The sequence below is a fragment of the Ailuropoda melanoleuca genome, chromosome 12 (assembly GCF_002007445.2).
Source record: "Ailuropoda melanoleuca isolate Jingjing chromosome 12, ASM200744v2, whole genome shotgun sequence".
NCBI classification, from domain to species: domain Eukaryota; kingdom Metazoa; phylum Chordata; class Mammalia; order Carnivora; family Ursidae; genus Ailuropoda; species Ailuropoda melanoleuca.
The window spans coordinates 29476871-29500967 of NC_048229.1; the positions used below are offsets into that span (position 1 = coordinate 29476871).

The following is a 24097-nucleotide window of genomic DNA, read 5'->3' on the forward strand; positions in this document are numbered from 1 at the left end:
GCGTATAACACCCAGTGTACCATGCAATACGTGCCCTCCTTACCACCCATCACCAGTCTATCCCATTCCCCCACCCCCTCCCCTCTGAAGTCCTCAGTTTGTTTCTCATAGTCCATAGTCTCTCATGTTTCATTCCCCCTTCTGATTACTCCCCCCTTTCTTTATCCCTTTCTTCCCCTACCGATCATCCTAGCTCTTATGTTCCATAGATGAGAGAAACCATATGATATTTGTCTTTCTCTGCTTGACTTATTTCACTTAGCATTAGTATGCTACTTTTGAAAGAGATCCAAGGTGTATCTGTAGTTCATAAGATATGATGACTAAGTATTATTCCATTATATGGGTATCCTATAATCTTTTATTTATTCACCTGCTGATAGACATTGGAGATTTTCAAGTTTGGGCTATGTGAAAGTGAAACTTTTAATGGATGTATTTTCATTCTCGTGAGTATATACAAGAAGTATAATTGTGGGGGCGCCTGGGTGGCACAGCGGTTAAGCGTCTGCCTTCGGCTCAGGGCGTGATCCCGGCGTTGTGGGATCGAGCCCCACATCAGGCTCCTCCGCTTTGAGCCTGCTCCTTCCTCTCCCACTCCCCCTGCTTGTGTTCCCTCTCTCGCTGGCTGTCTCTATCTCTGTCCAATAAATAAATAAAATCTTAAAAAAAAAAAAAAAGAAGTATAATTGTGAAACTAACATAAGATTGTGTCAACCATCCTTCAATTAAAAAATAGACATAAAAAATGCTAAAGAAGAAAGAAGACCCCCTCCCCCAAAGTGTAATTGTTGGGTCACAGAGTAACTGCATGTTTCACACTAATAGAAATTGCTAAACTACTCTCCGAAATGGATTGGACCTTTACCACGCCTGTCCACCATGTTCCAGAATTCCATAGCTCCACGCTCTCCTTCACCCTGGATGTTGACAGCCTGTTAAATTTTAGCAATTTTAGCAGAAGGGTAGTGATTTCTTGATGGGTTCTTAAATTATTAAATGTATTCTCACTTGGACTTAGCGACGTTCCGTTGTTATCACCTTCAATTCTGTGAAGTTGGATGGACATACCACCTTTTGATTATCTGTTCATCTCTGGTGGACCCTTGGGTTGCTTTCACCTTTCAGCGCTTATGAATAATGCAGCCATGAACACGGATGTAGAAAGAGCTATTCAAGGGCCTGCCTTTGACCCTTTGGGTATATGCCCAGATGTGAAATTACTGGATCCTATGGTAATTCAATGTGTACGTTTTTGAGGAACTGCCGTACTGATTCCACAGCAAACGCGCCATTTTACAATCTCAAGAGCAAAACACAGGAATTCCACGTTCTCTGCGTCCTCACCAACACTTGTTAATTCCTGCTCTTGGTTTCCATTTTGTTTTTTTATAGTAGGCATTGGTGGAGTGTGAAGGGGTTTCTCGTTGTGCGCTTGCAATCCGCATTTTGATGAGTTTAGAAGTTGAGCAACTTTTCCTGTGCTTAGTGGTCATTGGGATACTTTCTGAGAAATATCTATTCAAATCATTGCCAATATGTAACTACAGTTGATTCGGGGTTTTGTTGTTGTTGTTGTTGCTGAGACACAATTTTTTTTACAATTAGGTTTTGTTCGTGTCTTTACTTCTTGTTTTGTCTTGAGAGTCCTTGATATATTCTAGACACGACCCTTTCATCAGATACATATTTGTAGGTCTTTTCTCTCTGTCCCTTTTCTTTTAGCTCCCTTAAGAGTGGCTTTTACAGAAGAGCAGGTCCCTGTTCCCCAAGACGTGTGTCATGCTTGAGGTGACCCACTAGTGTATCAGGACATGGAAGAACAGGGAAAGAAGGTCAGGGGGCCAGATGGGGGACATTTAGGGGTGGAAAAATCCCTTGGGCCATGCAGTGGGCTGAATAATGACCCCAAACATACCCAGGGCTTAAACCCTGGGACCTGTCGTTGTTCCCTTACAGGAAACAGGGCCTTGCAGATGGGATGAAGGGATCTGGACTGTGGAGCTCACCCTAGATTATCTGGGTTGGGTCCTAAATCTATCCAAGTGTCCTTCTAAAGGGGAAACAGAGGGTGACTTCCTGCACTCACAGCATGAGGCAACATGACCACAGAGACCCAGAGTGGAGCAGTGACACCCCACGTTAAGGAATGCTGACAGCCAACATCACCCCCAAGAAGCAGGAGAAGGATTCTCTCCTTGAGCCTCTGGAGAGCATGGAGCTCAACCACTCTTGATGTCTGGGCAGCAAACCTGATTCTGGTTTCTGTGATTCAGGACATAGCCTCCAAGATGTATCACCTTGGCATTGTGACCCTTCCAGGCTGAAGGAATTTGAGAAACGGCAGGTGGAGGAAGGACTTTGTGACTTTTCCTTCCCTCTCCCCACAAGAATGGAGCCGCACAAGTCTGAACACAGATGGACAGATAGAAGGATCCAGCAAGCAGGTGTCATCAAGCCCCTCCAGTTACTACCCAGAGCTCAAACCCTTTGTTCTCCCAGGGATGGCTCCAACTCTCCACTCTTCACCAAATCGAGCAAAACCCCTCAGGTTTAGCCATTTCTGTGGGTTTTCATTTCCTTGGGAAACTCCTGTGCCACATAAATCTCGTAGGAAATACCTGTGTATACTTTCCTCTGGTTCACCTGTCTGGCGTTACAGGGTCCCAGGGAGATCTCAGCAGAGCAGAGGGAAGCAAAATGTTTCCTTCTGAACACAGCTTTCTGACCTCCCTGGGAGAGCTTACATTTCTTCTGTATCAAGCCCCCGAGCGTGTGGCATTTGTTACAACAGCCCCGGGAAGCTAACACAGGCGGGCAATCAGAGATGCCCACTCTGGGGGAAATGCAGAGAAGGACAGGGAACAGCCCTCATCTCCAGACCCCCGCTCTGCTCCTCTCTGCAGCAGAGTCCTCACAGGGTTCTCGAAACCCCTGCTGCCATCTCCCCTTGTCTGACTTTGCTGAGAACTTGTTCCAACCACATCTTCACCCCTTTCCCACCCCTTCTGTCCAATCTGCATTCTTGGGTGCCTGTGACAAATGTGTTCTCAGGTGCCTCCTCTTCTCTGTTGCCATCAGCCGCTTTCATCCCCATCGACTATCCCCTTCCACTAGCTGCGTGACTTCACATCTTCGCCTGGACCCCTCTGCTGACCGGGCAGGCATAGCCTCCTCCATCCCCGATTGTCCGAATGAGCATCTCTAAAGTCCTTGACTTCTGAGTCCTGCCAGACACTCAGGGAAGACCCTGGGCATCATGCTTGCTCCTCCCCTTCCCCCACTCCCCACATCCATTAGAAAATTCTGTTTTATCTTCCTGATGCATCCAAAAATAAGTCCCCACTATCCCTGGTTGGAGCCAGCATCACGTCCTGCCTGGAGTCGCCAGCAGTGCCCTTCCCCATTTCTGTCTTGCCGTCGTGGACCCACTCTGGCTGGTCCTGAGCAGAACAGCCATGGGGATCCTGTTGAAAGGAAAGTTCCGTCATATCTTTGCTCTCCTCAAAGGCTTCCTGATTCTTGTGTTTTCTGCAAGGCTCACATAGTCTCCACCAGGAGAACGTCTGCACTCCCACCTCTGGATCTCCACCCCCCTGAGGCTTCCACTCCCTCAAGGTCTCCACAGCCTCGGGGTCTGCACCGCCACGAGATCTAACCATGACCCCAGCACCCCCACCGTGCCCCCTCTGCTCTCCCCCTCATCCTCTTCTTTCCACGCCAGCCCTCCTGTCCCAGAGCTACTTCCTCACCTTTCCCCATGTTCCATTTCTTGGCATAATTTTCTCTCAGGCAAACACAGAACCTGCTCTGTCACCTGCCTTCCAGACTTTGCTCACCTGTCACCTCCTCAACTCTTGCTGACAGAACACGGTCCCCAAAATGTCACGTGCTGCTCAGTTTGCATGATTTTTCTGCAAACACATCTTCTACCCAAAGTGCTCTAATATCACGTCTTATTTATTTCTTCTGATGTCTTGTCTCCAGAATGACAGGTTCTGGATGACCAAGATTTTGCTGTGTCCACCTGTGCGCCCCAAACCAAAACAAGATGGTGTATAGTAAGTGTTCACTACTAGTCGTTGAAGGAGCCTTTTAATAACTGAATATGACTTGATTCAAAATCATGTGAGATTCACACACACACACACACACACACACACACACACACACACACACAGAGAGCTGGGTGGCCTTTAAGACCGAGCCTGAGGATGATTAGGACTTGGAGATGCAGGATTGGGGAGGGAAGGGCACTTCAGGAGAAGGGAAGGCACATGCAAAGTCTCAGCTCAGGAAAGCCCTAACCCAGCTGGGTGTGGAGATGGTGCGAGATGCAGGGAGAGGGGGAGGTCTCGGTGGAGGGTCCAGCAGGAAACGGAGCACACCAGGCCTTCAAATCCAGCCTCTTTGCCCCTCAGTCTTGACACTGGTGAGGAATCATAGCCGTTCATGCTGTGGAGGAAGTGGACGATCATGGTCTCCCAAGACTCAGTGTGTTGAGGAGAGGGAGGGAGGCTGGAGGCAGGTGGGTAGAGGCCCAGGGAAAGAGGAGGCCACAGGAACAAGCAGGGTCAGGAGGTAGAGGAGACTGACATCAGGATGAGCTTTGGAGGAAGGAAGGACAAGACCGAGTGACGTACTGGATCAGGCAGGAGGGAGGGAGGTCCCAGCCTGGCTCTGGTCTAGAGACGGGGGCTGTGTCAGCCATGTGACAGGAACCCAGCAGAGAAGTGGGTTCAGGAAGAATGAGGCAGCTCCACTCTGGCCATACTGAGTGAAGCAGTGCTGGGGCCATCCTGGAGGAGGTGTTGATGGGATGTTGGGTGGTGAGCTGCCCATATCACTCACCTGAGGGATTAACTGGGGACGGTGTTTGCCTCCTCCAGGCCCCCTGTGGGCCTGCCTGTCTCCTTCCTGAGGAACCTCACTCTGAGAGGAGAGACGAGGGTCTTTCAGTCTAATCATGGTGGTGCAGGGTGAACTGAGTCACCCGTGCTCCCAGTTCAGGGGTCGGAGGGCTGACCCACGTGGGAGAGGGCAGCTCTGGCCCCACAGGCACTGAGAGCTCGGCAGGTGCATCTCAGCGTGGACACCTGGTGCAGTCCTCACACCTGGTGGGCCTCCCGCCTGCCCCATCCTCAGCCTGTTCAGTCCCCCCTGCACTAGTCTGGGACTCGGCTAAATGCCCGCCCTCCCCACCCCTGCCCTTCCCCTGTGGCACGGCTCACATGAGGATGATAACGCAGAGAAGAAGGACCAGGGTCTTGACCGCCGCGTCCCCAGCGGCCACCAGAACCAGTTGTGCCACAGGCCGTGATTTTCCTGTAGGGATGTGGAGCGAGGACAGACTCATGCCTTGTACACAGCCCCGTGTCCTGCAGTCCCAGCGGGGCTCTGGGCAGTGGTCGTGCAGGCCTTCCTGCATCACTGGATGTGGGACCACCAGGGCCTGGGCCTCACCCCACCCCGTACACCTCCCTTCCAGCAGCAGGACTAGAAAAGTGCGCAAAAGTTGGACTTCATCAGGGGCGCCTGGGTGGCGCAGTTGTTAAGCGTCTGCCTTTGGCTCAGGGCGTGATCCCAGCATTCTGGGATTGAGCCCCACATCAGGCTCCTCCGCTGGGAGCCTGCTTCTTCCTCTCCCACTCCCCCTGCTTGTGTTCCCTCTCTCGCTGTCTGTCTCTCTCTCTCTGTCAAGTAAATAAATAAAATAAATAAATCTTTAAAAAAAAAAAAACTGATAAGCATGTTCAAACAAAAACGCGTCTTCCAGCGCTCACAGCAGCATTATCACAGCCCCAAACAGATGCCACGCAAATGTCCATCGCTGATCACGGATGACCAGAATGTGACACATCCATACGATAGAACAGCATGCAGAGAAAAAGGAATTGGTACCCATACATGCTCTATGGATGACCCTTGAAAACGTTTTGTTGAAATGAAAGAAGGAAGACTCGAAAGACGACACCCTGTGGGATTTCATTGAGTTGACGTGTTCCCAGTGGGCAAATCCACAGAGACAGAAGGCAGGTTGCTGGTTGCAGGGGGTCAGAAGGAGGGGAAATGGGGAGTGACTACCTAATAGGCAGTGGGTTTCCCATTAGGGGTGATGACAATGCAGGGTGGATGGAGTCAGGTCATGGTGATGGTCCTACAACAACATGAATGCCCTGAGAACCACCTGCTGTTCGCGTTGAAATGGCTAACGTGGCGAATTTTCTTTTAGGTCAGATTTTCCCCAAGGAAACAACATGGTGTAGACATAGAAAATACTGTATGGGGGCGCCTGGGTGGCACAGCGGTTAAGCGTCTGCCTTCAGCTCAGGGCGTGATCCTGGCATTATGGGATCGAGCCCCACATCAGGCTCCTCCACTATGAGCCTGCTTCTTCCTCTCCCATTCCCCCTGTGTTCCCTCTCTCGCTGGCTATCTCTATCTCTGTCAAATAAATAAATAAAATCTTTAAAAAAAAAAAAAAAAGAAAATACTGTATGGAGATCGCAGTTGCCACCAGGTACTGGCCAAGATCAGAACTTTCGCCCCATGCACGGATGGTGAAAACATTCACTTTGAGCCCTGGCTGTTGGGGGCATAACCTCGTCCACCCTCTGTGTCCCTGCTCCCAAGATTACAAAGAACCTGCGATCGAGCTATTTGGGTTTTAGGAACGTATCCCACAGACATAATCTCACACACACACACACACACACACACACTATGGTTTGCCATGCCGCAGTATTTCTGTTGGTAGAAGAGAACAAATGCCATCATTTCTCATTAGGAGAAGACACACACGGAATCAGAATCCATCCAGGGGAAGGAATACTGCACAGTCTTGGAGAAGATCCAGGACAGTCGGTGCTACTGATATCAGAGGTCCCCTCAATCCTCTAGGCAAGCACACCAAGGCTCAGAGCAGCCTATGGACACAGGTCACCTTCCAGGAGGGGACTGGGCATCTGAGGACAGACTCTGCTGTGCCTTTTGAATGCTTGTCCAAGTGAACATATTACCTGTTCAGAAGCACTTAAATAAGCAGTGGGTAGGAGAGTAAAAGCCGGGAAGGAGGAGTCATTGGAGATGCACGGTAAGGGACAGATGTGCTGAGTGCATGTTGCCATGTTCTCCTCTTCTCCTGTATGGGGGGTGTGTGCAGAAGCAAGGGGAGGGGGGCCAATGGGGACACCTGCTCACAGAGCCATGGGGGCTGGGAAGGGGGAGGAAACACTGGGTTCACACACAGGGGGTCCTGGTCAGCAGGGTGAGTGAGTCCAGAAAGAGGCAGGGACCCGACTCTGAACTGAGCTTTGAAGAGCCCCACCCTCTATATCCCGGGGGAGGGGGCTCCTTCCTACCTGTGGTGTGTCCCAGGCAGACACCAGTTGTTGGGTTCCGTGTGGCACCTGGGATGGGCAGAGGGGATTTCCTTCTTCAGTGAGGCCGGGTGATATGAGATACATGCAGGCATCTCCCCAACCACAGAAACCACAGAAACCACAGAAATACAGGAGGGACAGTGCTTGAGTCCTTCTAGGTCCCACACTCAGCCAGGCCTCCAGGTAACACACCAAGCCTCCTGAGCCCCACACTTACAGGTGACATTGAGCTGGATGGTCCTCTCCACCGTCACACCAGCTGCAGGGAAGGTCACCTGACAGATGAGGTCGGTGCCATGGTCCTGGGGCCGTGGGGTGAGGGTGAGCACCGAGGAGAGGTGGGTTCTGGGGCCCAGGGTGGTGAGGGCAGCTGACGTCCAGGAGAAGATGGGGGGCGTGCCCCACTCACAGGCCCAGGGCACAGAGCAGGTCAGGCTCCCGAGGCGGCCACACTCCAGAGTCTCCGGGATGAGGATGTCAGGTGTGTGGGTCAGGGCTGTGAGGAGATGGGGAGCCACAGGAATCAGGAGGAGAGTTCGAGATGAGGCTCTGTGAGAAGCCTCAGGGTTTGGCCCAGCTCCTGCCTCTGAGTCCTGACAATGGTTACCCCCAACCCCTCCCAGGAGGGGAGTCCCATCGAGCCTCTGACCCAGGATCCCCGTCCTTCCCCTATGGCCTCTCTTAGAGTCCACTTCTTACCTGTCACACGCACGGAGAGCTGGTTCTGTCGGTAAGTATATCTCACATAAGACCCTCTCTCCACCCTAAAGAAGTATGTCCCCGAGTCCCTTCTCTGTGCGTCTCTGACGTCCAGGGAGCAGTTGTAGTCCCGGGGGTCCCCGAGGAGATGGAATCGGCCCTGGGTCTCCTCCTGCACTTTTTGATCTGGGTTGTTTGTGGCCACTAGAACACGCTGGCTGTAATCGCTCCCTTCCCGGAACCAGTAGCCATAAGCTGGGTCATCGTCGGTGTATCCACGATGGGGGTGGGAGAATCTGCAGGGCACACGCACACACAGGCCCTCCTGCACTGTCACGGTCTCCTGCACTTGCAGCCGGAATTCTGACTCCTGAGCCAGGGACCCTGCGGGAATCGAGGGTCAGCGGCAGCCCCCGCCCGCCGGGCCCCCCGCCCTCGCCCCACTCACCTGCCCACAGCAGGGGCAGAAGCAGCAGCGGTGGGAGCCATCTTTGAGATGGAGGGTGTGTGGGCCTCCTGCGGGTGAAGGAGAAGAGGAAGGCAGTGGGAGGGAGGCTGGGGGGACCCACGGGAAGCTGGGGAGGAACACCAGTCCTTGTGGTTCTTGGAAGAGGAACTGCAGCTGTGAAGTTCATGCCCTCTCTGCACAGAGCTGGCCACTCCCTACGGCCACAGACCAGGGAGACCCACCAGGGAAGAGAGACCAGGAGCAGCCCCAGGTCCTGCGCCTCATCTCTGTGCTTCCTTCCTGCATCAGAGTCTGGGCCAGGGATGTGGGTCTTGCCCATCAGGCCTCAGATTGGCTGGAGGCCTGTCCTGATGGGGAGGGGCACAGCAGAGGCGTGAGAGAGGGGTGGGGGGGTGCGCTGGAGTCCTGCTCTGCGGGCTGTGGTACCATTACGGTGCTTGAACAGGGGTGTTTGCCTGCCTCCCCCCAGAGGGGAAATTTGTCAGTGTCTGGACGCATTTGATCATCACAGTTTCGGAGGGTGTGTCTGGCGTCTAGTGGGTTGAGACTAAGGATGTTTCTAAACATCCTGGACGTACAGGACGGCCCCCATGGCAAAAAAATCACGCAGCTCCAAGGTTCAACAGCGCTGCGGTTGAGAGAGCCCAGTCTAGCGCCGAGAGGCAGGCAGTTCTTTGGGATATGGGATCTGGGAGGTTCTGTGGGTGTCCAGCCCATAAGAGATGAGTAAGGGTCTTGGGTACAGAGTAGATGTGGGCTCTGTGTTCAGGCTGGAGGCAAAGAGGAGACACAGCAGACCCAGTTCGTGCCCTTGAGATGCCTGGGAGAGGCCATGAGGGTGGAAACAGGCTGGGACCGTGGGACTGGAGGCTCTGTTGGGTGCCCTGGGGCACAAGTGAGCAGAGCGGACCTGGCCTGCACTCTCGGGGGACAGGAAGGAAGATGCCCAGCTACAGGGCCCTGCCGTGGGTCCGAGGTCAATGCAGAGGCAAAATCGGGCTGAGCAGTGGGAATTGCTGTTTGCACCTCCCGACTGAGGTCCCCCTGCTCACACAACACGTGGGCTTCATCATTGTCTCAGGGGCCTCCGGGTCTTCTCTCACTCCCCACCCCCTCTGTCTCCCACCCTGCCTGCAGTCATCCTGCCAGCCGTGTTGGACGCCATGCCTGCAGCCCCCAGAGGTGTTGGCCTCAGCTGTGCAGGTGTCTAACTGCCTTGCGGATGCTGCCCGTTCCTGGCCATCAGCTCCCTGACTTGCCTCGTGGGGACATCAGCTTGTCCATTTGACCACATTCACTGGACACCCCCTGTGAGCCCGGTGCTGTGCTGGGGCTAGGGCTGGGGCTGGGAGGTGAAGAGACAGACTCTGACCTCAAGGAGTCCCCAGTCCTGCCTGGCTGGGCTCTCGTGGGGCACGGTGCAGGGAGTGTTCAAATCCTCCCCGTGGTTGGCTCAGGAAGACTGCATGGAGGAGGGGATCTTCAGCTGCTGTCACTCCCTCCGCCTCCGTCCTTCTCATATCCTCTTTTCCCATGTCTCTCATCCCCAGGACCTCCGTGCCCCAGCCACCTGCTGGACAGGTCCCAGGCCCGTCCCTTGAGGCCCCGTTACCTCTAGGATCCAGGATCCCGAGCCCAGACAGTAGTTTTCCATTCATCTGTTTATTTAACAAAACAGAGTGAACACACTCGCTGTGTCAGGGGCTGGACCTGAGACCCAACCTCACTTCTCCCTGCTTCGTGGGGGGATCCCTAGGCAATTCCAGGATGTCATGACAGGAGCTGGAACCAGGAAGAGCAGCCTACATAAGGATTTCCTTCCAGGTGTTCACCTGGTTCCCCGGGGACTTGATCCCCACATCTCTGTTTTGAGAGGACAGGATCCGCCCATCTCCTTGGTCATGTCTACCGCCCTCCTCGGTCACCACAGGGCAGGGCCAGTACAGCGGCCAGTACGAATACTTGAATAACTGGGTGTTGAATAATTGCCCGTTCCAATTGCCCCTCCCAATTCGCGGTGCAACCCCCCCCCTCATCTGGCACCCCCCGCCCCCGCAGACTTTTTCTTCCGGATGCTTTCGCGCAGGATCTCCTCTTGTCAAGCCTCACACGTGTGGCTGTTTCTCTTGCTTTTCACAAACCCTCAGCAGCCCGTGAGTGTGCGCGCAGAGCTGCCTGCATCTTGCAGACTCCCGTCTTTATTCTATGGTTGGAGGGGCAATGTGTGTTTACTGTGACTGTAGGACACGGGCTTGAATCCGTGTGCAAATTCGGTTTTGTTACAAAATACGCCGGTGAGCAAAAGCCATGCTCTCTCTTTGTAGAGGTGCCTGGAATGCTCCTTTTCAACAACCTCCCATCCCAGTGCTCAGCGAGTCAACACAGAGCCTGCCCTGAAACCTCAACCCACCAACACAGAGGACGAAGGAGTAAGCTCTTGACTGGCTGAGACCACGTTTCCATAGAAATCGGCAGAGGCCGAAATGCAGGCTGTGGCCACGAGATGGCAGTAACGATCCCCCCAAATGCCTGCGGTGACGCTAAAAGGCTAAAGGAATTCGGTGAGAGCTACAGTTTTAGGATTCCCAGGAAGCAGTCCAGGTAACAGAGGGACGCGTGTTAGTGTGAGCGTTAGTGTCAGTTAATTACTGCGCTAAACGCTTTACCTGTAATACATCCTTTGAGCCTCATGCAGACCCGTTGAGGTCTATAGTAATTGAAGAGGTTCTGGACTATCGGTGAGGGTCAGTGGGGTGGAGGCGGAGCCCACCGCCAAGAAAGAATTCTTGAGACGTCTTTGATGCAAAATGGTGGCTTATGAAAGCACGGGGGCAGGACCCATGGGCAGAAAGAGCTGCTGCCCCGGGTTGTGAGGGGTGGCTGATTATATACTAAGGGGTTGGGGAGGTAAGGAAACAGGGAGGTTGAGAAAATACTTTTATATGTTAAAGAAGATTCACAGGATACCGGAGGCCTTGTCATTGTCAACTTAAGGTTGTTTACCCCTCTAGCAAGACATTAACCTGAAGATAGTTGGGAACTTCCTGGAAGAATGTCACGTACATCCTGTGGTGGGGGGAGGGGGAGTTGCGGGGTGTCAGTTTCTGCTTTGTCCTCAGCTTGCCCTCTGTTCCCTCATCAGTAATGATCCCTTTCCATTTTATGAGCGATGATAAGGTTCACAGATGCGATATTCTTTCCTTTTTTTTTTTTTAGATAAACCTATTGACATACAACTGCTGTACGAAAAATGGCACACATGTAATGTATGCAGTTTGATGAGTTTGAACTTATGCATTGTCCCTGTAAAATCGTGACCACAATCCTGGTTACAAACACATGCACCACCTCTCAAAGTTTCCCGGTGCCTCTACGCTTTTTGTTGGTTTTTTTGTTTGTTTGTTCGTTGTCGTTGTAATGAGCAAACTTAATATGAGATCTACCCCCTTAACAAATTTGTTGAGTGCACAAAACAGTATTGGTAACTATAGGCTCTCTGCCATACGTAAGATCTCACAACTGACCTATCTTGCATACCCGAAACTTTGTATCTTTTGACTAACAGCTCCAGGGTCCCCTTCCCACCGGCCCCTGGCAACCACCACAATACTCTGCTTCTTCCTTGAACTTCCTTAGATCCTTTATTTAAGTACGATCGTGGAGCGTTTGTCCTTCCGTGATTGGCTTTTCCCATTTAGTATATGGCAGTAACACAAAATGCGTTAAGGGAGTGCCTCCGGCTGAAATGAAAGGTTGTGAGACCATCTGCCTGGGCAAATGGAGGTATAAAACTCCCTGGGAATGGCAGGTAACAGACAAATACAGAACATGGTAACCCTGTAATGGTGGTATATGACTCACTTAATTTCAGTATAAAAGTGAAAAGACGGAAGTGTTAAGAGTAACTATGACTAAAACAATTTGTTAATGGAGACTTCATGTGAAAAGATGTAAACTGTGTCATCAAAAATATAAAGTGTTGAGGGGTTGAAGTGTAGAGTTTCACACGGGAATAAGTTGCGATCAGGTTACGACAGACTGTTAGAAAATTGAGATATTTCATGATGTCGTTTTCTGGAGAGCAGATCAAGCTCTTGCTGGAGCCAGATTTGAACCTTATCTTCCTGTCTCTAGAGCGTCTGTTTTTAATTCTACACTCCAAATCCCCAAACCCGCAAATAGAAAATATGTAGCGAGGGACACAATGTGGATTATTCAGTGCAGAGTAATTATTGACTTAACCACCAGGTCTGGGGCTCCTATCTTGTATGTCTCTGCCTCTGAGTTCCCCCATTTTTCCCCCAAAGATTTAATTAATTAATTCATTCATTCATTTAGAGTGTGAGCGGGGGGAGGGGCAGAGGGGGAGGGAGAGGGAGAATCTCAGACTCCGTACTGAGTGCAGAGCCCAACTCTGGGCTCGATCCCACAACCCTGAGATCATGACCTGAGATGAAATCAAGAGTCAGACGCTTAACCAATTGAGCCACCCAGGCGCCCCTCTGAGTCCCTTTTTTAATTCAGGATATAATTTAACCTGGCTTTAGGTGTGGCTCGGTCCAGGGTTCATATGATAGAGGCCTTATCACTCTCCTCGCTTTTTTAGGTGGTGTGACTGCTGATTTTACTCAGCCTGGCTTTTGTTCTCAAATTCATAAAGGTCGGAACTGTGATGTCCACTCTGCACATGAGGACACGGAGGCCTACAGAGATCAGGTAATTTGCCCGCAGAAACTGGGGTCTGCGCACTCTCCACCGCCCCCACGGCGCCCCCTGGCGGCGGCGCGTCTCTCTCAATGTTCCCGGCCCCGTTAAGGGCGCCCTCTGCTGCTCGTCCAGAGAGTTACCAGATGGCTGCACCAGCTGCGTCCTCCCTTCCTCCCTTTCAACCCATCTGCTTCCACACCCCTGTGCCCTGACACCTGGCTCCCACCCCACTACTCAGGGGCCGCTCTCTCTGACAGTCTCGCTACACAGGAATGATAAAAGGCAAAGAATTATTACTATGATCACAGTTGTTATTACCCGTGTTATTGTTAATGTTGGTATTTTCCCATTCCACTCCCTTCTTCCCTGGGAGCTGATAGGGGGGCCCTGCCTCCTATCCTGTCTGCCCAGTTCTCATGGCACCCCATGAGGATGTAGACCTAGATGAGGGTTGCTGCGATTGAGAACTTCGTGGCTCCCCCTAGTGGTCTGATGCACTTGGGGTGATAGGTTTGCCCACACGGGGCCACAGGGACCAGGCTGAGGGTTGTCAGGGTTCCACCTGGTTTACAGTCCCACAAAGATCCCAGATTAGCATTCCCTGTGGTCTCCAGGCCTGGTGAGCAGGAAGGAGCAGGTGTTTCCTAGTGTCCACTCTGGCTGCATGAGGCAGAACCCTTCCCTGGGAGGGGCTGTGACGTTGCACGGTCTTGATAAAAAGGTACAAAGCTGGACTCCAGAAAAAGACTGAGGGCTCCTTGGGATGGCTCCTCAGGCTGCAACCCGTCTCTAGGTGAGCGCTGGGGCTGGCTAAGGGGAGCTACACCCAGTACTGACGTGTGAACATTCGTCAGACTTTGCCATTCAGGGAGGTTCAAGGGCTGACAATGTAGGAAGCCCACCACTCCTGAATAAAGAGACGGGATCCAGGATGGCATGTGCCAGGTCCAACTCTGGGGTTGGCTTAAGGGAAGGAGAATGAGTCTCTGAAGCCCGAAGTATGTTGCAAGCCTGCAGTTGTCTCCCGAGGGTTGGGCCCTCCTGAGGGTCTCACTGCATTAAATGCTCGCATTCTTGCTGGGGGCTCTGAATGAAACCAGTTCTGCCATACTGGTCCCGATTGATTGGACCAAGCATCATTGGCCATGTACAGTCTGGATACAAGGGAGGGACATTCTTCTGCAGTGACTTGGCACAAAGCTCTGTTGGATAGGGATGCTTCCTGTTGAGTGATGTCAAATAAGTTCAATCAAATGGTCTCTGGGCCAGAGGTTGCTGGTCTCCTCCCATTAACCAACCCCCATTTTATCTTAATAAGGAAAAAAAAAGTAACAAGGACACAAGCCCTTGATTAATGAGATTTATAGGGTAATTTAACTGCGGAGGTTTTTGTTGTTAGGTCATACAATAGAAGTGTTTTTTAAAAATCTATAAATGCAGTTTAAAATGTGTTTTTCTCAAAAAGTTGAGTAAAACATAATAAAAAGATTTTTAAGTACGCCCATAGGAATTAACCTGTCCTGAAATGGTCTGTGCGGAAAGCAAGGATGGCAGTCATTTACATCGATTACCTTATTGAAAGCTCACAGCAGCCCTACGGAGAGGAAACATTCCATATCCTCACAGTACAGGCGGAGACGGTGAGGCTGAGTGAGGAAAGCCACCTGCCTGCCTGAGGTGACGTGGCCGGTAAGTGCCAGTTCGGGATTCGAGCCAGGGCAGCGTGGTCTGGGATTCGTTCTCTGAACCACAGTGTCTCTATTCCAGTGGCTCTGCATAGTTAGAGGGCATCCGTAAGTACAACCACCCTCAGGGTACCCAAGACAACCCTCCGTTTCCATCACTCCCTGGAAGGACTCACAGAACATGCTAGAAGCTCTTATCCTTGTGGTTAGGGCTTGTTACAGCTTGAGGGCAGTGAAGGGGGGAAAGGGCACAGGCAGAGTCCAGGAGCTTTCACATGTCTCTCCAGTGGAGTCCTGAGTCGTGGACAGAATTAGCTCCTCCCAGCTTCCATGCATGACAGTCTGCTGACCGAGGAAGCTCACCTGAGACTTGACATCAGACCTTTTATTGGGGTTCTTTCACATAGGTATGATTCACTGCTCACATAGCTGACCTCAGTCTCCAGCCTCTCCAGGGGCAGACCTGATTCCATGTGACCCAAGGCCTTCATCATAATTTCCACTGTGGAATATCTAGGGTGCTCCAAAGTCCCCCAAGGTAAATAAATACACTCTGATCAGGCAGGGCATTCTAAGGACTTCGACATTCCTTCCAGGAGTCGAGGACAGAGTCGGCTCTGTCTTTGGCTAAGGTTAAATTCTTTACTACAAAAGTCCATTTCTGGGACCCACCTCGCTCCACAAATGGAACTTACCAAAAGTGGTTATGCTGCTGATTTTTATAAAAAAGAGGAAACGTTGAAAGTATCTCAACGTTCCCAGATGGGGTACAGGTTGAACAAATGGCTCTGGGGCGCATGCAGTGGGCTAAGTACGCAGCCGTGAACAAAGACCAATGAAGATACAGGAGGAAGGGCTTCCGACGACCTACAGGCAGAAAAACACCTCTCTGTGTTTTCTGGGGACACGGCTTATACTCCAATACTGAGGAGGACCAATTGAACAATTTCAATGGTACATAATACATTATTTTCCTATTGAAACAAATACCGATGTGTTTTGCTGTAGTTCTGCAAATATTCACATGGGTTTTCCGAATATAGTAGGAGACTTCAGACCTAGTGAACGAACCACTAGACACTCCGAGGTATATATTCACCCTCCTCCGACTAAACTTGGGTTTAATGTTAGAGAAGCCCAAATAAAGAAGGACATTGAACAGTATGATACCACCTGGTAAAAATATGCATGTGTGGGGCGCCTGGGTGGCACAGCGGTTAAGCGTCTGCCTTCGGCTCAGGGCGTGATCCCGGCGTTATGGGATCGAGCCCCACATCAGGCTCCTCCGCTATGAGCCTGCTTCTTCCTCTCCCACTCCCCCTGCTTGTGTTCCCTCTCTCACTGGCTGTCTCTCTCTCTGTCAAATAAATAAATAAAATCTTAAAAAAAAAAAGATTTTTTTTTTGTAACCAGGGCAGAATAATGTAATCAACTAAAAAAAAATGAGGCGAATAAATGATAAGCTAAAGGCGGCTTAAAGTCATAAAGATAACTCCCCAAGTGTCCCCTCCCCAGGCCTGCCCGCACTGGGGTCAGAGTCCACCCTGCGGCAGAGAAGGGGGTTGGGGACCCACGGCTCAGAGCCAGAGACGCAGGTCTGTGAAGAGGCAGAGGAGGCTGCCTGGTCCCTGGACAGACACCCAGCCCAGGGGGACCCGTGCAAGCCATGGACCTTTCCAGATGCAGGTGCAGACTCTGGAGGGAGCTGGTTCTCCTGGGTAAGAGAGCTGAACCCGCAGGGCAGGGGAGCGGTAGAGGAGAGGGGGGCAGGACTGGCACAGGACCTTCATGAGCTCACGTACCTGGGCACACCTCGCCCATAGACACTCTCTCTCTCTCTCTCTCTCTCTCTCACACACACACACACACACACACACACAGTGTTCATCCCCATCCCCCCCAGAATGATGAACTTGGACCCCCTCCTACACCTGCCAGAAATCACCTTCTCTGGGTGCCTAGTCTGCCCTGATCCACTCCCCTTCGTCCCCAGCTGGACTTCTTCCCCACCCCTCCCTTCCCTCCACGACCCTCTGAACACCCCCTGACAGGGGCAACTATCATGTCTCACTGGCCACCCTGTGTCCTGTCCTCAGACACCACCAGTGTCTACACCTGGGGGCCTGGAGCAGGGGGTCTCAGTGTCTTTTCCTCCTCCGCAGAGCCAAGGCTTAGGGGATGACAGATCCTCACCCACATTCACGTGCACTCCATGGAATTCAGATGCCAAGTCAAAGACATGTGTAGACAGGCTTGGGGGACCTTAAGCACCCAGATATCAACTGAGCACTTCCCACTGGGTTCTGCCCCATGCTCAGGGACACCGTGATGGGGTGTCTGGTGTGAGACGCAGATCTGCCGGCAGACTCCTATGACCCAGAGTGATGGGGGTGGAGATGAGGGGGGCCCAGGAGGCTGGGGGAGCCCCAAGGGGCCGCCTGACCCAGACTGGGGAAGAGGGGACATCAAAGCTGAGAACTGAGGGCCGAGTAGAAGTGAGTTGATGGGGGGATGGGGAGAAGGGAACACGGATCTGTGTGCCAGGAACAGGGAAGAGCATGTGTGAAAGCCTGAAGTCAGGAGAGAATGTGATGTGTCAAGAGAGCTGCCTATGTCTGGGGCACAGTGTTTCTGCTGTACCTTCTGATAAATGAAAGCACAAATGCATGCACGAATGAATGACTGAAGAAGGGGGGTCATGGGGTCATGGGGTGGGGTGGGTATGATCCAAAAGGAGGCTGGATGAATCATAAAGACCAGTTCTCTCTAAGAGTGTCTCATAAGCCACGTTGAGTTTGAACTTTATCCGTAGAATGCTGGGGAGCCATGGAAGGTACCTAGGCAGGGAGGAGAGCAGGGTCACAACTGGGGCTTTATAAGGATCCACATAACTGTCATATGAGGATGGGTTGGAGACGAGTGTCCAAGGAGGAAGTCAGGCTGGAAGAGGATGAGGAAGGAATGAACCAGGACAGGGGCTGAGCGGGTGGGGAGGAGAGGACTGGCTGGGGAGCTAGAAACCCATGGCGTGTTCACCAGTGTCCCTGGAGATGGCTTCCCGGACGGTGAAAACCAACTCAGTCCTCTCTCTCTCTCTCGTGTATGTGTGTCCTATTTGTCTTCCTCAGCCAGTCTCCTGGCCCGTGGGATCCTCCAAGCCTCTGGCCAAATCTACATCAGCCCAGACTCGCTCACAGGGCTCAAGGGATTTCGGACCATCCTGATCCTTGAAAATGCCACCGAAGATGCTCGGGAATATAGCTGGCACCGCGGTACCAATGGCACTGCGGATAATTTTATTGTCAGCTACAAACCCCCCTCCCATTCCTGGCAGACTGGGCCCATGTACAGCGGCCGGGAGAACGTGACCAAGATGGGTGACCTGACCATCAGGAGATCTGAACTAAATGACACAGGGAACTACACCATGAGAGTGGACACTGGCAATGGGACCCAGACTGCAACTGGCTGGCTGGAAGTTCAAGGTGCTTTGGCGGGTCGCCCATTTCCAGACCTGGGGGCTTTAGGAGTGAGGGCCCTTCGGAGATCATACTGTCCAAGCCTCCTCCACCCCTGGGTGACAGTGGGAGCCTTAGAAGATGGTAGTCCAGCGTCTCTGGCAGAGATGGGTCACTGGTTCCCCTCCAGGGCTCCGGTTTCGCCGTCAGCGTATCGGCTACGTACTGCTGCATAACAAAGGGCCACGAGCAGCCGTTTCAAACAGCAGCCATCTATCAACACACATGCCTGTGGGTCAGAAGTCTGGGCGGGTGCTGTGCTCTGAGACTCACAGGGTGTCGAGTCGGGGTTGTGGTCTCATGTGTGGCTCTGTCCGTGCACATTTCACATCATGACTCTTTGCTTCTTCAAGGTCAGCTGAATTCTCTCTCTCTCTCTGGTCCTCCAAGAAGGATTCTTATATGACATAAAGGGAACGACTGGAGTGACAGTCCTTCACTTTTGCCATACTGTGTAGGTTAGAAGAAAGTCATGGGCTTCAACCACATTGGAGGGGTGGGGATGATACAGGCTGGAGATCATGGGGCCATCTTGGAATTCTGTCTACTACAGACAGCACCTGGGGGCTCACAGGGCTGCGGGGAGAGTGTGGATTTGGAGACAGGAAGCCCTGTGTTTACCTCTGACGGTGTATATGTCCCACGGCCCTGAGCCTTCATCTTCCCTCGGTGGTGTTCTGTTTCCTCATCTGTAGAATGGGCATAGTATCTACCACTGTCTGTTGTAAGGTTGGAGGGAGTATCTGTAAAGCGAACGGGACTCAGATAATGGGAGCAATTATTATAGAGTCCCAATGGCACCTGTCACTCAATTCTACCCATGGCTCCTCAGTGGGGGGCATTCTGGTTTTAGGTTCCGGGTTCGGAAACAACCATTAGGCCACATGCCTGTCCCAAGAGCTCACCATTATTGCAGTGGAGACCACAGTGGCGACTCCGCACATAGGACAGTGGCCTCAGGCGAGTGCCCACACCTCAAGGACTCATGCCCACTCCCTACTTCTCTGTCCCTCACAGCTCTAGGACTGCTTCCCTGCCAAGACCCCAGGCCCCATCTTACAACTCTTGCCTTCTCGCCAACCTACCCCAGAAGCCCCTTTGGAGAGGAGGAGAGCCTGGGGAGGCAGACCCCACGCCTAATGTCTTCTTCCTGCTTCCTCCAGATGTGGAAGGCAAGCCAGACATCTGGGCCAACGCCAGCTCTCTGGTAGAGGACATGGATTCTGTGGCCGCCATTTGTTATACTAATGCCACCAACGTCAAGTGGTATGTGGATTACGTACAGGTATCCAGCAACGACCGGATGACAATCTCCCCAGACCTCAAGACCCTCGTCATCCACCGGGTCAGCCGCTATGACAGAACACTTCACTGTGCGATAGAAAGCATCCCAGAGATTCTTCAGAGAAGTGAAATTATCTCTCTGACTGTGAACTGTGAGTGGTCTGGGGCTGCGGAGTAATGGCGGGGGGCGGGGTCAGAGCCTCCCAGGGACGTAGCAATAAGACAGGCAGAACTGGAGAGAGGAAACCCCATGAGCCAGCCCTCAGCCAGCCGGATCCGGGTTTGGATCTCAGCTCTTTGGACTTAGAATCAGCCTCACTGCACAGAACGATCTGCTACTTAAAATGGGGACCCTAATTCCTACGCCTCAGATTAGAAATAGTGTGAATTTGTTCAGATCCGCCTTTTGTAAAGATGGGACTGCTTACAACTAATGGTTTCTTAAAAATGACATTCAACTTATTAAATATTCAAATCGCATGTTCCCGTGAGCCTTCAAATACATTGATCTTTTTATTCCGGCTTTCTAAATTTAGTCAAATCACCTTCACTTTTCCTTTTACTCAGACTGAACTGACTATACTCCCTTAAACAGACAGTTCGATTTAAAAGCTAAATAACACATTTCATGCATTCTCTTTTCTCTGCGACCCTTCGGCCGCCCACCAAGGCAAGTACGCCATCCAGCCAGACCTCCCCAAAATCTCAAACAGGTCTTGTAAATCGAAGACATTGACTTCTTGGATCTTCTCAATGTTCCAGGACTTTTCACATTTACCAAACTGTTTCACATCTTTCGACTGTAAAAAAACACAAGTCTTGAATGGTTTTCACATCTAAATCTAGAACCACGCAAATCCGTCAGATTTCCCAACAAGCGTGCCCTGGCAATCATACAGAGAAAGTGGTCACAGAGCAGGCAGCTCCTGACCTCCAGACACAGCTTACTGGCTGGAGGTTTGCAACCGAGAGCCAGGACCCAGGGGCTGCCTCTGCAGGGACATTCCTCCCAGGCCATCGGGGGAATTTGCTTAGTCCCTTTGTGGGTCACTATGGGACCATGAAATCCCTAATCCTCTCCTTGCGACTCCATTTCCCTCATCTATAAAATCAATCATATGAGTTGTTTTGGGGCTTAAGCAAGTGTGTGAACCTGTAAAGTGTTTGGAACAGAGCCCCATGTGCAGGGGGCCTGATGTCCTGCTTCTATTCCTATTTTATTGTGACGTGGAGGGCTGTCATGTCAGAGTAAGTGCTTGGTAACGGAAGATGCCATCATAATAGTGTTGTAGGCACAGCTGCCTTGCGTGTGTTGGGTCTAGGGGGTGCTCGGGGTGCCAAGTGGGGGCGCCTCCCATTCAGGGAGGACTGCGTGTGGATTGAGGAAGGAGACGGCACCGCAAGGGGTAAAACACGTAGCTCTGGGTCTCCTGCCCTGTCTCTGCAGACGGACCAGACAGCGTGTGGCTGAGTACCAGTCCTGACATCTTCAAAGGCGTCCTGTCCGCTAAGATCGGCTCCCAGGTGATGATGGAGTGTAGCGCCACTTCCAAACCCAGTCCCAGGTACCAGTGGATCCACAATGGCTCCCTTCTGAGCTTCTCAGAGGCAAGCGTCACCCTCCCAAGTCTGACCCTGGAGCAGACGGGCAGATACAGATGCGTCGTGGGGAACCCCGTGACCCAGCTGACCATGTACAGAGAATTCCAGATCCAGCAGCAGCCCCGTGAGTACAGTAGCCCGCCTCGGGGGCTCATGCTCCCCAAATCTTCCCATCTCCATGCTTTCGCCTAGGCAGTGCCTGTCATCACGGATGCCGTCTCCACCTTGCGATGCCATGCTCACAACGGTTGAGTAAAAGCCACCCCCACCCGCCCTGTCCTCTGAGGTCCAAGTCCAAAGCCACCTCCTCGAGGAAGCCCGCAGGGATCTCAGATCAGAGCAAGGGTGAATCCTAGGGAGATACAGTCAGCCACCATTAACTAAGCACTTATTGTGTGCCAGCCGCCATTCTAATCTGTGGGACCCTCGCAGTCTCCCCGCAGAGGAAGTGACTGTTGTGGACACCACTTCCATTACAGATAAGGAAACCGAGCTGTGGGAAGTCTGAGCGCTTCATTCAAGGTTCCAGTTCCAAGCAACAGAGGAGGCAGGGTTCAAACTCTGGTCGTCCAACCGCACAGCCGATGTCCTCAGCTCTTTTACTCGGCTGCCTCCAGATGAGAAAGTGGAAAGGCCGGAGGGGGAGGTGGTGCGGGGGAAGCAGGGGTCTGTTGTGGACGTGATGTTTGGAACTTGGCTTGAGAAGGAGTCTGTCAATGGGAAGAGCGCCTCTCTGAGCCTCAGTTTCCCTATCTGTAGTGTCGAGATAGAAAGGGTCCCTATATGACAAGGCTTCTGGCAGAATTAAATCAGACCGTGCATGACAAGCCACCAGCGTGGCTTGTCCCAGAGAGAGCCACAAACACAACTGAACGTGGGCTGGAAACATGTATTGGGGTTGCTGCACGCCGTTTACAAAGCACCTGCTATGCCCCAGACACGACTGACCAACTGTGAGCGATTGTGCACTGACTGATTCACACCTTTCTTTTTTTTTTTTTTAAGATTTTATTTATTTATTTGACAGAGAGACAGCCAGCGAGAGAGGGAACACAAGCAGGGGGAGAGGGAGAGGAAGAAACAGGCTTCCCCCCTGAGCAGGGAGCCCGATGCGGGGCTCGATCCCAGGACCCTGGGATCACGCCCTGAGCTGAAGGCAGATGCTTAACGACTGAGCCACCCAGGCGCCTGATTCACACTTTTCTAACTCCACCCGACTGTGGGCTTCAGGAGGACAGAGGCTGGGAGAGCATTTGCTCGCTCCTGCCCCTAGTGCTTAGCACGGTGCCTGACACATACTTGGCCCTCAGTGCAATGAGTTAATGACCCTGTGTCTCGACCCTCGACCCTGTCACTCTCTACCCCCTTAAGTGGCTTTGTTCCTTTTCGGAGCACTTCCGGCTGCCTGCAATGATACTAGACATTTCTTTGCTTAATTGTCAACCGTCCACTTCCCAGCTGGGCTGTCAGCCCCGTGAGGGCAAGAAGTTTGTTTTGTTCAGTGTTGAGTTCCTAGCACTTGGAACATAGCAGATGCTGATAAATCTTGCAAGAATAGATGCGTGGGTGAGCGAAGGGTTGGGTAATAGCGCCCCTGGCCCCTTGTCTCCTCTCCTCCAGAGCACATTCCTGTTGTGAACAAAGGTTTCTACATCTCAGGAGCCAAAGTGGTGTGGCTGATCGTGTTCACCGTCCTGGGCGGTGTCTATGTCTGCGGAATCCTGATCTACGCCCTGGTCAGCCATTTCTCCACCAGGTGCCTGTTGCCCCGGGTCGAGGGTGGGGTGCTGGCTGGGGACTGGGTCTCAAGAGCACTCCCTCAAGAGGGGAAGGCAAAGCCAGGAGGGGAGGGGACGAGCTAGGAACAGGTTGTCAGGAATCATCTGGGGCAGACAGGTAGCTCACGGACCAGCAGCCGGTGGCAGAGAGGGACCGTGTAGAGACAGTCTTGCCTCTAAATAGAAATGGGGTTTCAGGGCGCCTGTGTGGCGCAGTCATTAAAGGTCTGCCTTCGGCTCAGGGCGTGATCCCAGCGTTCTGGGATCGAGCCCCGCATCAGGCTCCTCCGCTATGAGCCTGCTTCTTCCTCTCCCGCTCCCCCTGTTTGTGTTCCCTCTCTCGCTGGCTGTCTCTCTCTCTGTCGAATAAATAAATAAAATCTTTAAAAAAAAAAAAGAAAAGAAAGAAAGAAACGGGGTTTCGCTCAGCGACTTCTTTTCATCCCAGTCTCTTTGTGTTTATGACGTCAATACGGAGGTCCACCTAGAGGGACGGCCATGAGAATGAGCGGCGTGGGTGCCAAGCATCCAGCGTATGTCTGGGACATGGTAGTCACTAGTTACCAAGTGAAGTTGGGGAAGCTGGTAGTAGAGTCAACGGCAGGGGAAGAGCTTGGTCAGAGGGAAGATTCTAATCCGGGTTTCAATCTCAGCTCTGCCTCTAGCTGTCTGGGTGGCCTTGAGTAGATCGCACTCGCCTCAGGTCCTCTTCACCCACCTGGAGGATGTGAAGGGTAATGTCTGCCCTGAAGGGAGATATGGGAGCCTAGGCACAATTCTTGGAGGAAGAAGCCATTAGCAACATTCTCGGTACAGACAGATCAGAATTTCTCAAGCTCAGCACTATCAATATTTGGGGCGAGATAATTATTTCAGGGGCGGAGCATAAGGCTCTCCTGCACACTGCAGCATGCTTAGCAGCATCCCTGGCCTCTACCCACTTGATACCTGAAGCAATAACCTCTATCATTCT

The 24097-nt window shown here is 52.2% G+C and overlaps 2 protein-coding genes across 6 annotated transcripts; one reads left to right on the forward strand and one right to left on the reverse strand.

Moving 5' to 3' along the window:
- Nucleotides 1-149: 149 nt before the first annotated feature.
- On the reverse strand, nt 150-8731 carry LOC105235236 (myeloid cell surface antigen CD33-like). Of its 5 annotated transcripts, XR_004619166.1 has the most exons (8): nt 8530-8731; nt 8082-8465; nt 7600-7878; nt 7362-7409; nt 5232-5325; nt 4852-4932; nt 3840-4455; nt 150-3467 (listed from the first exon to the last, which is right to left on the reverse strand). XR_004619166.1 is itself a non-coding variant. In XM_034639146.1 (7 exons), exons 1-6 carry the CDS (start codon nt 8714-8716, stop codon nt 4860-4862), a joined length of 1065 nt encoding a protein of 354 aa, XP_034495037.1. In that variant the 5' UTR covers nt 8717-8731; the 3' UTR covers nt 3755-4455; nt 4852-4859. The 5 variants fall into 5 exon arrangements, 3 of the variants coding, with proteins under 3 accessions (XP_034495037.1, XP_034495039.1, XP_034495038.1); XM_034639146.1 differs by lacking the exon at nt 150-3467 and having other exon boundaries at nt 3755-4455; XM_034639147.1 differs by lacking the exons at nt 150-3467; nt 3840-4455 and adding an exon at nt 4464-4607.
- A 7877-nt stretch (nt 8732-16608) lies between these two features.
- Nucleotides 16609-23426, forward strand: CEACAM18 (CEA cell adhesion molecule 18). The gene is made up of 5 exons (XM_011237872.3): nt 16609-16660; nt 18071-18427; nt 19624-19896; nt 21192-21470; nt 22967-23426. Exons 1-5 carry the CDS (start codon nt 16609-16611, stop codon nt 23206-23208), a joined length of 1203 nt encoding a protein of 400 aa, XP_011236174.1. The 3' UTR covers nt 23209-23426.
- The last annotated feature ends 671 nt before the right edge of the window (nt 23427-24097 follow it).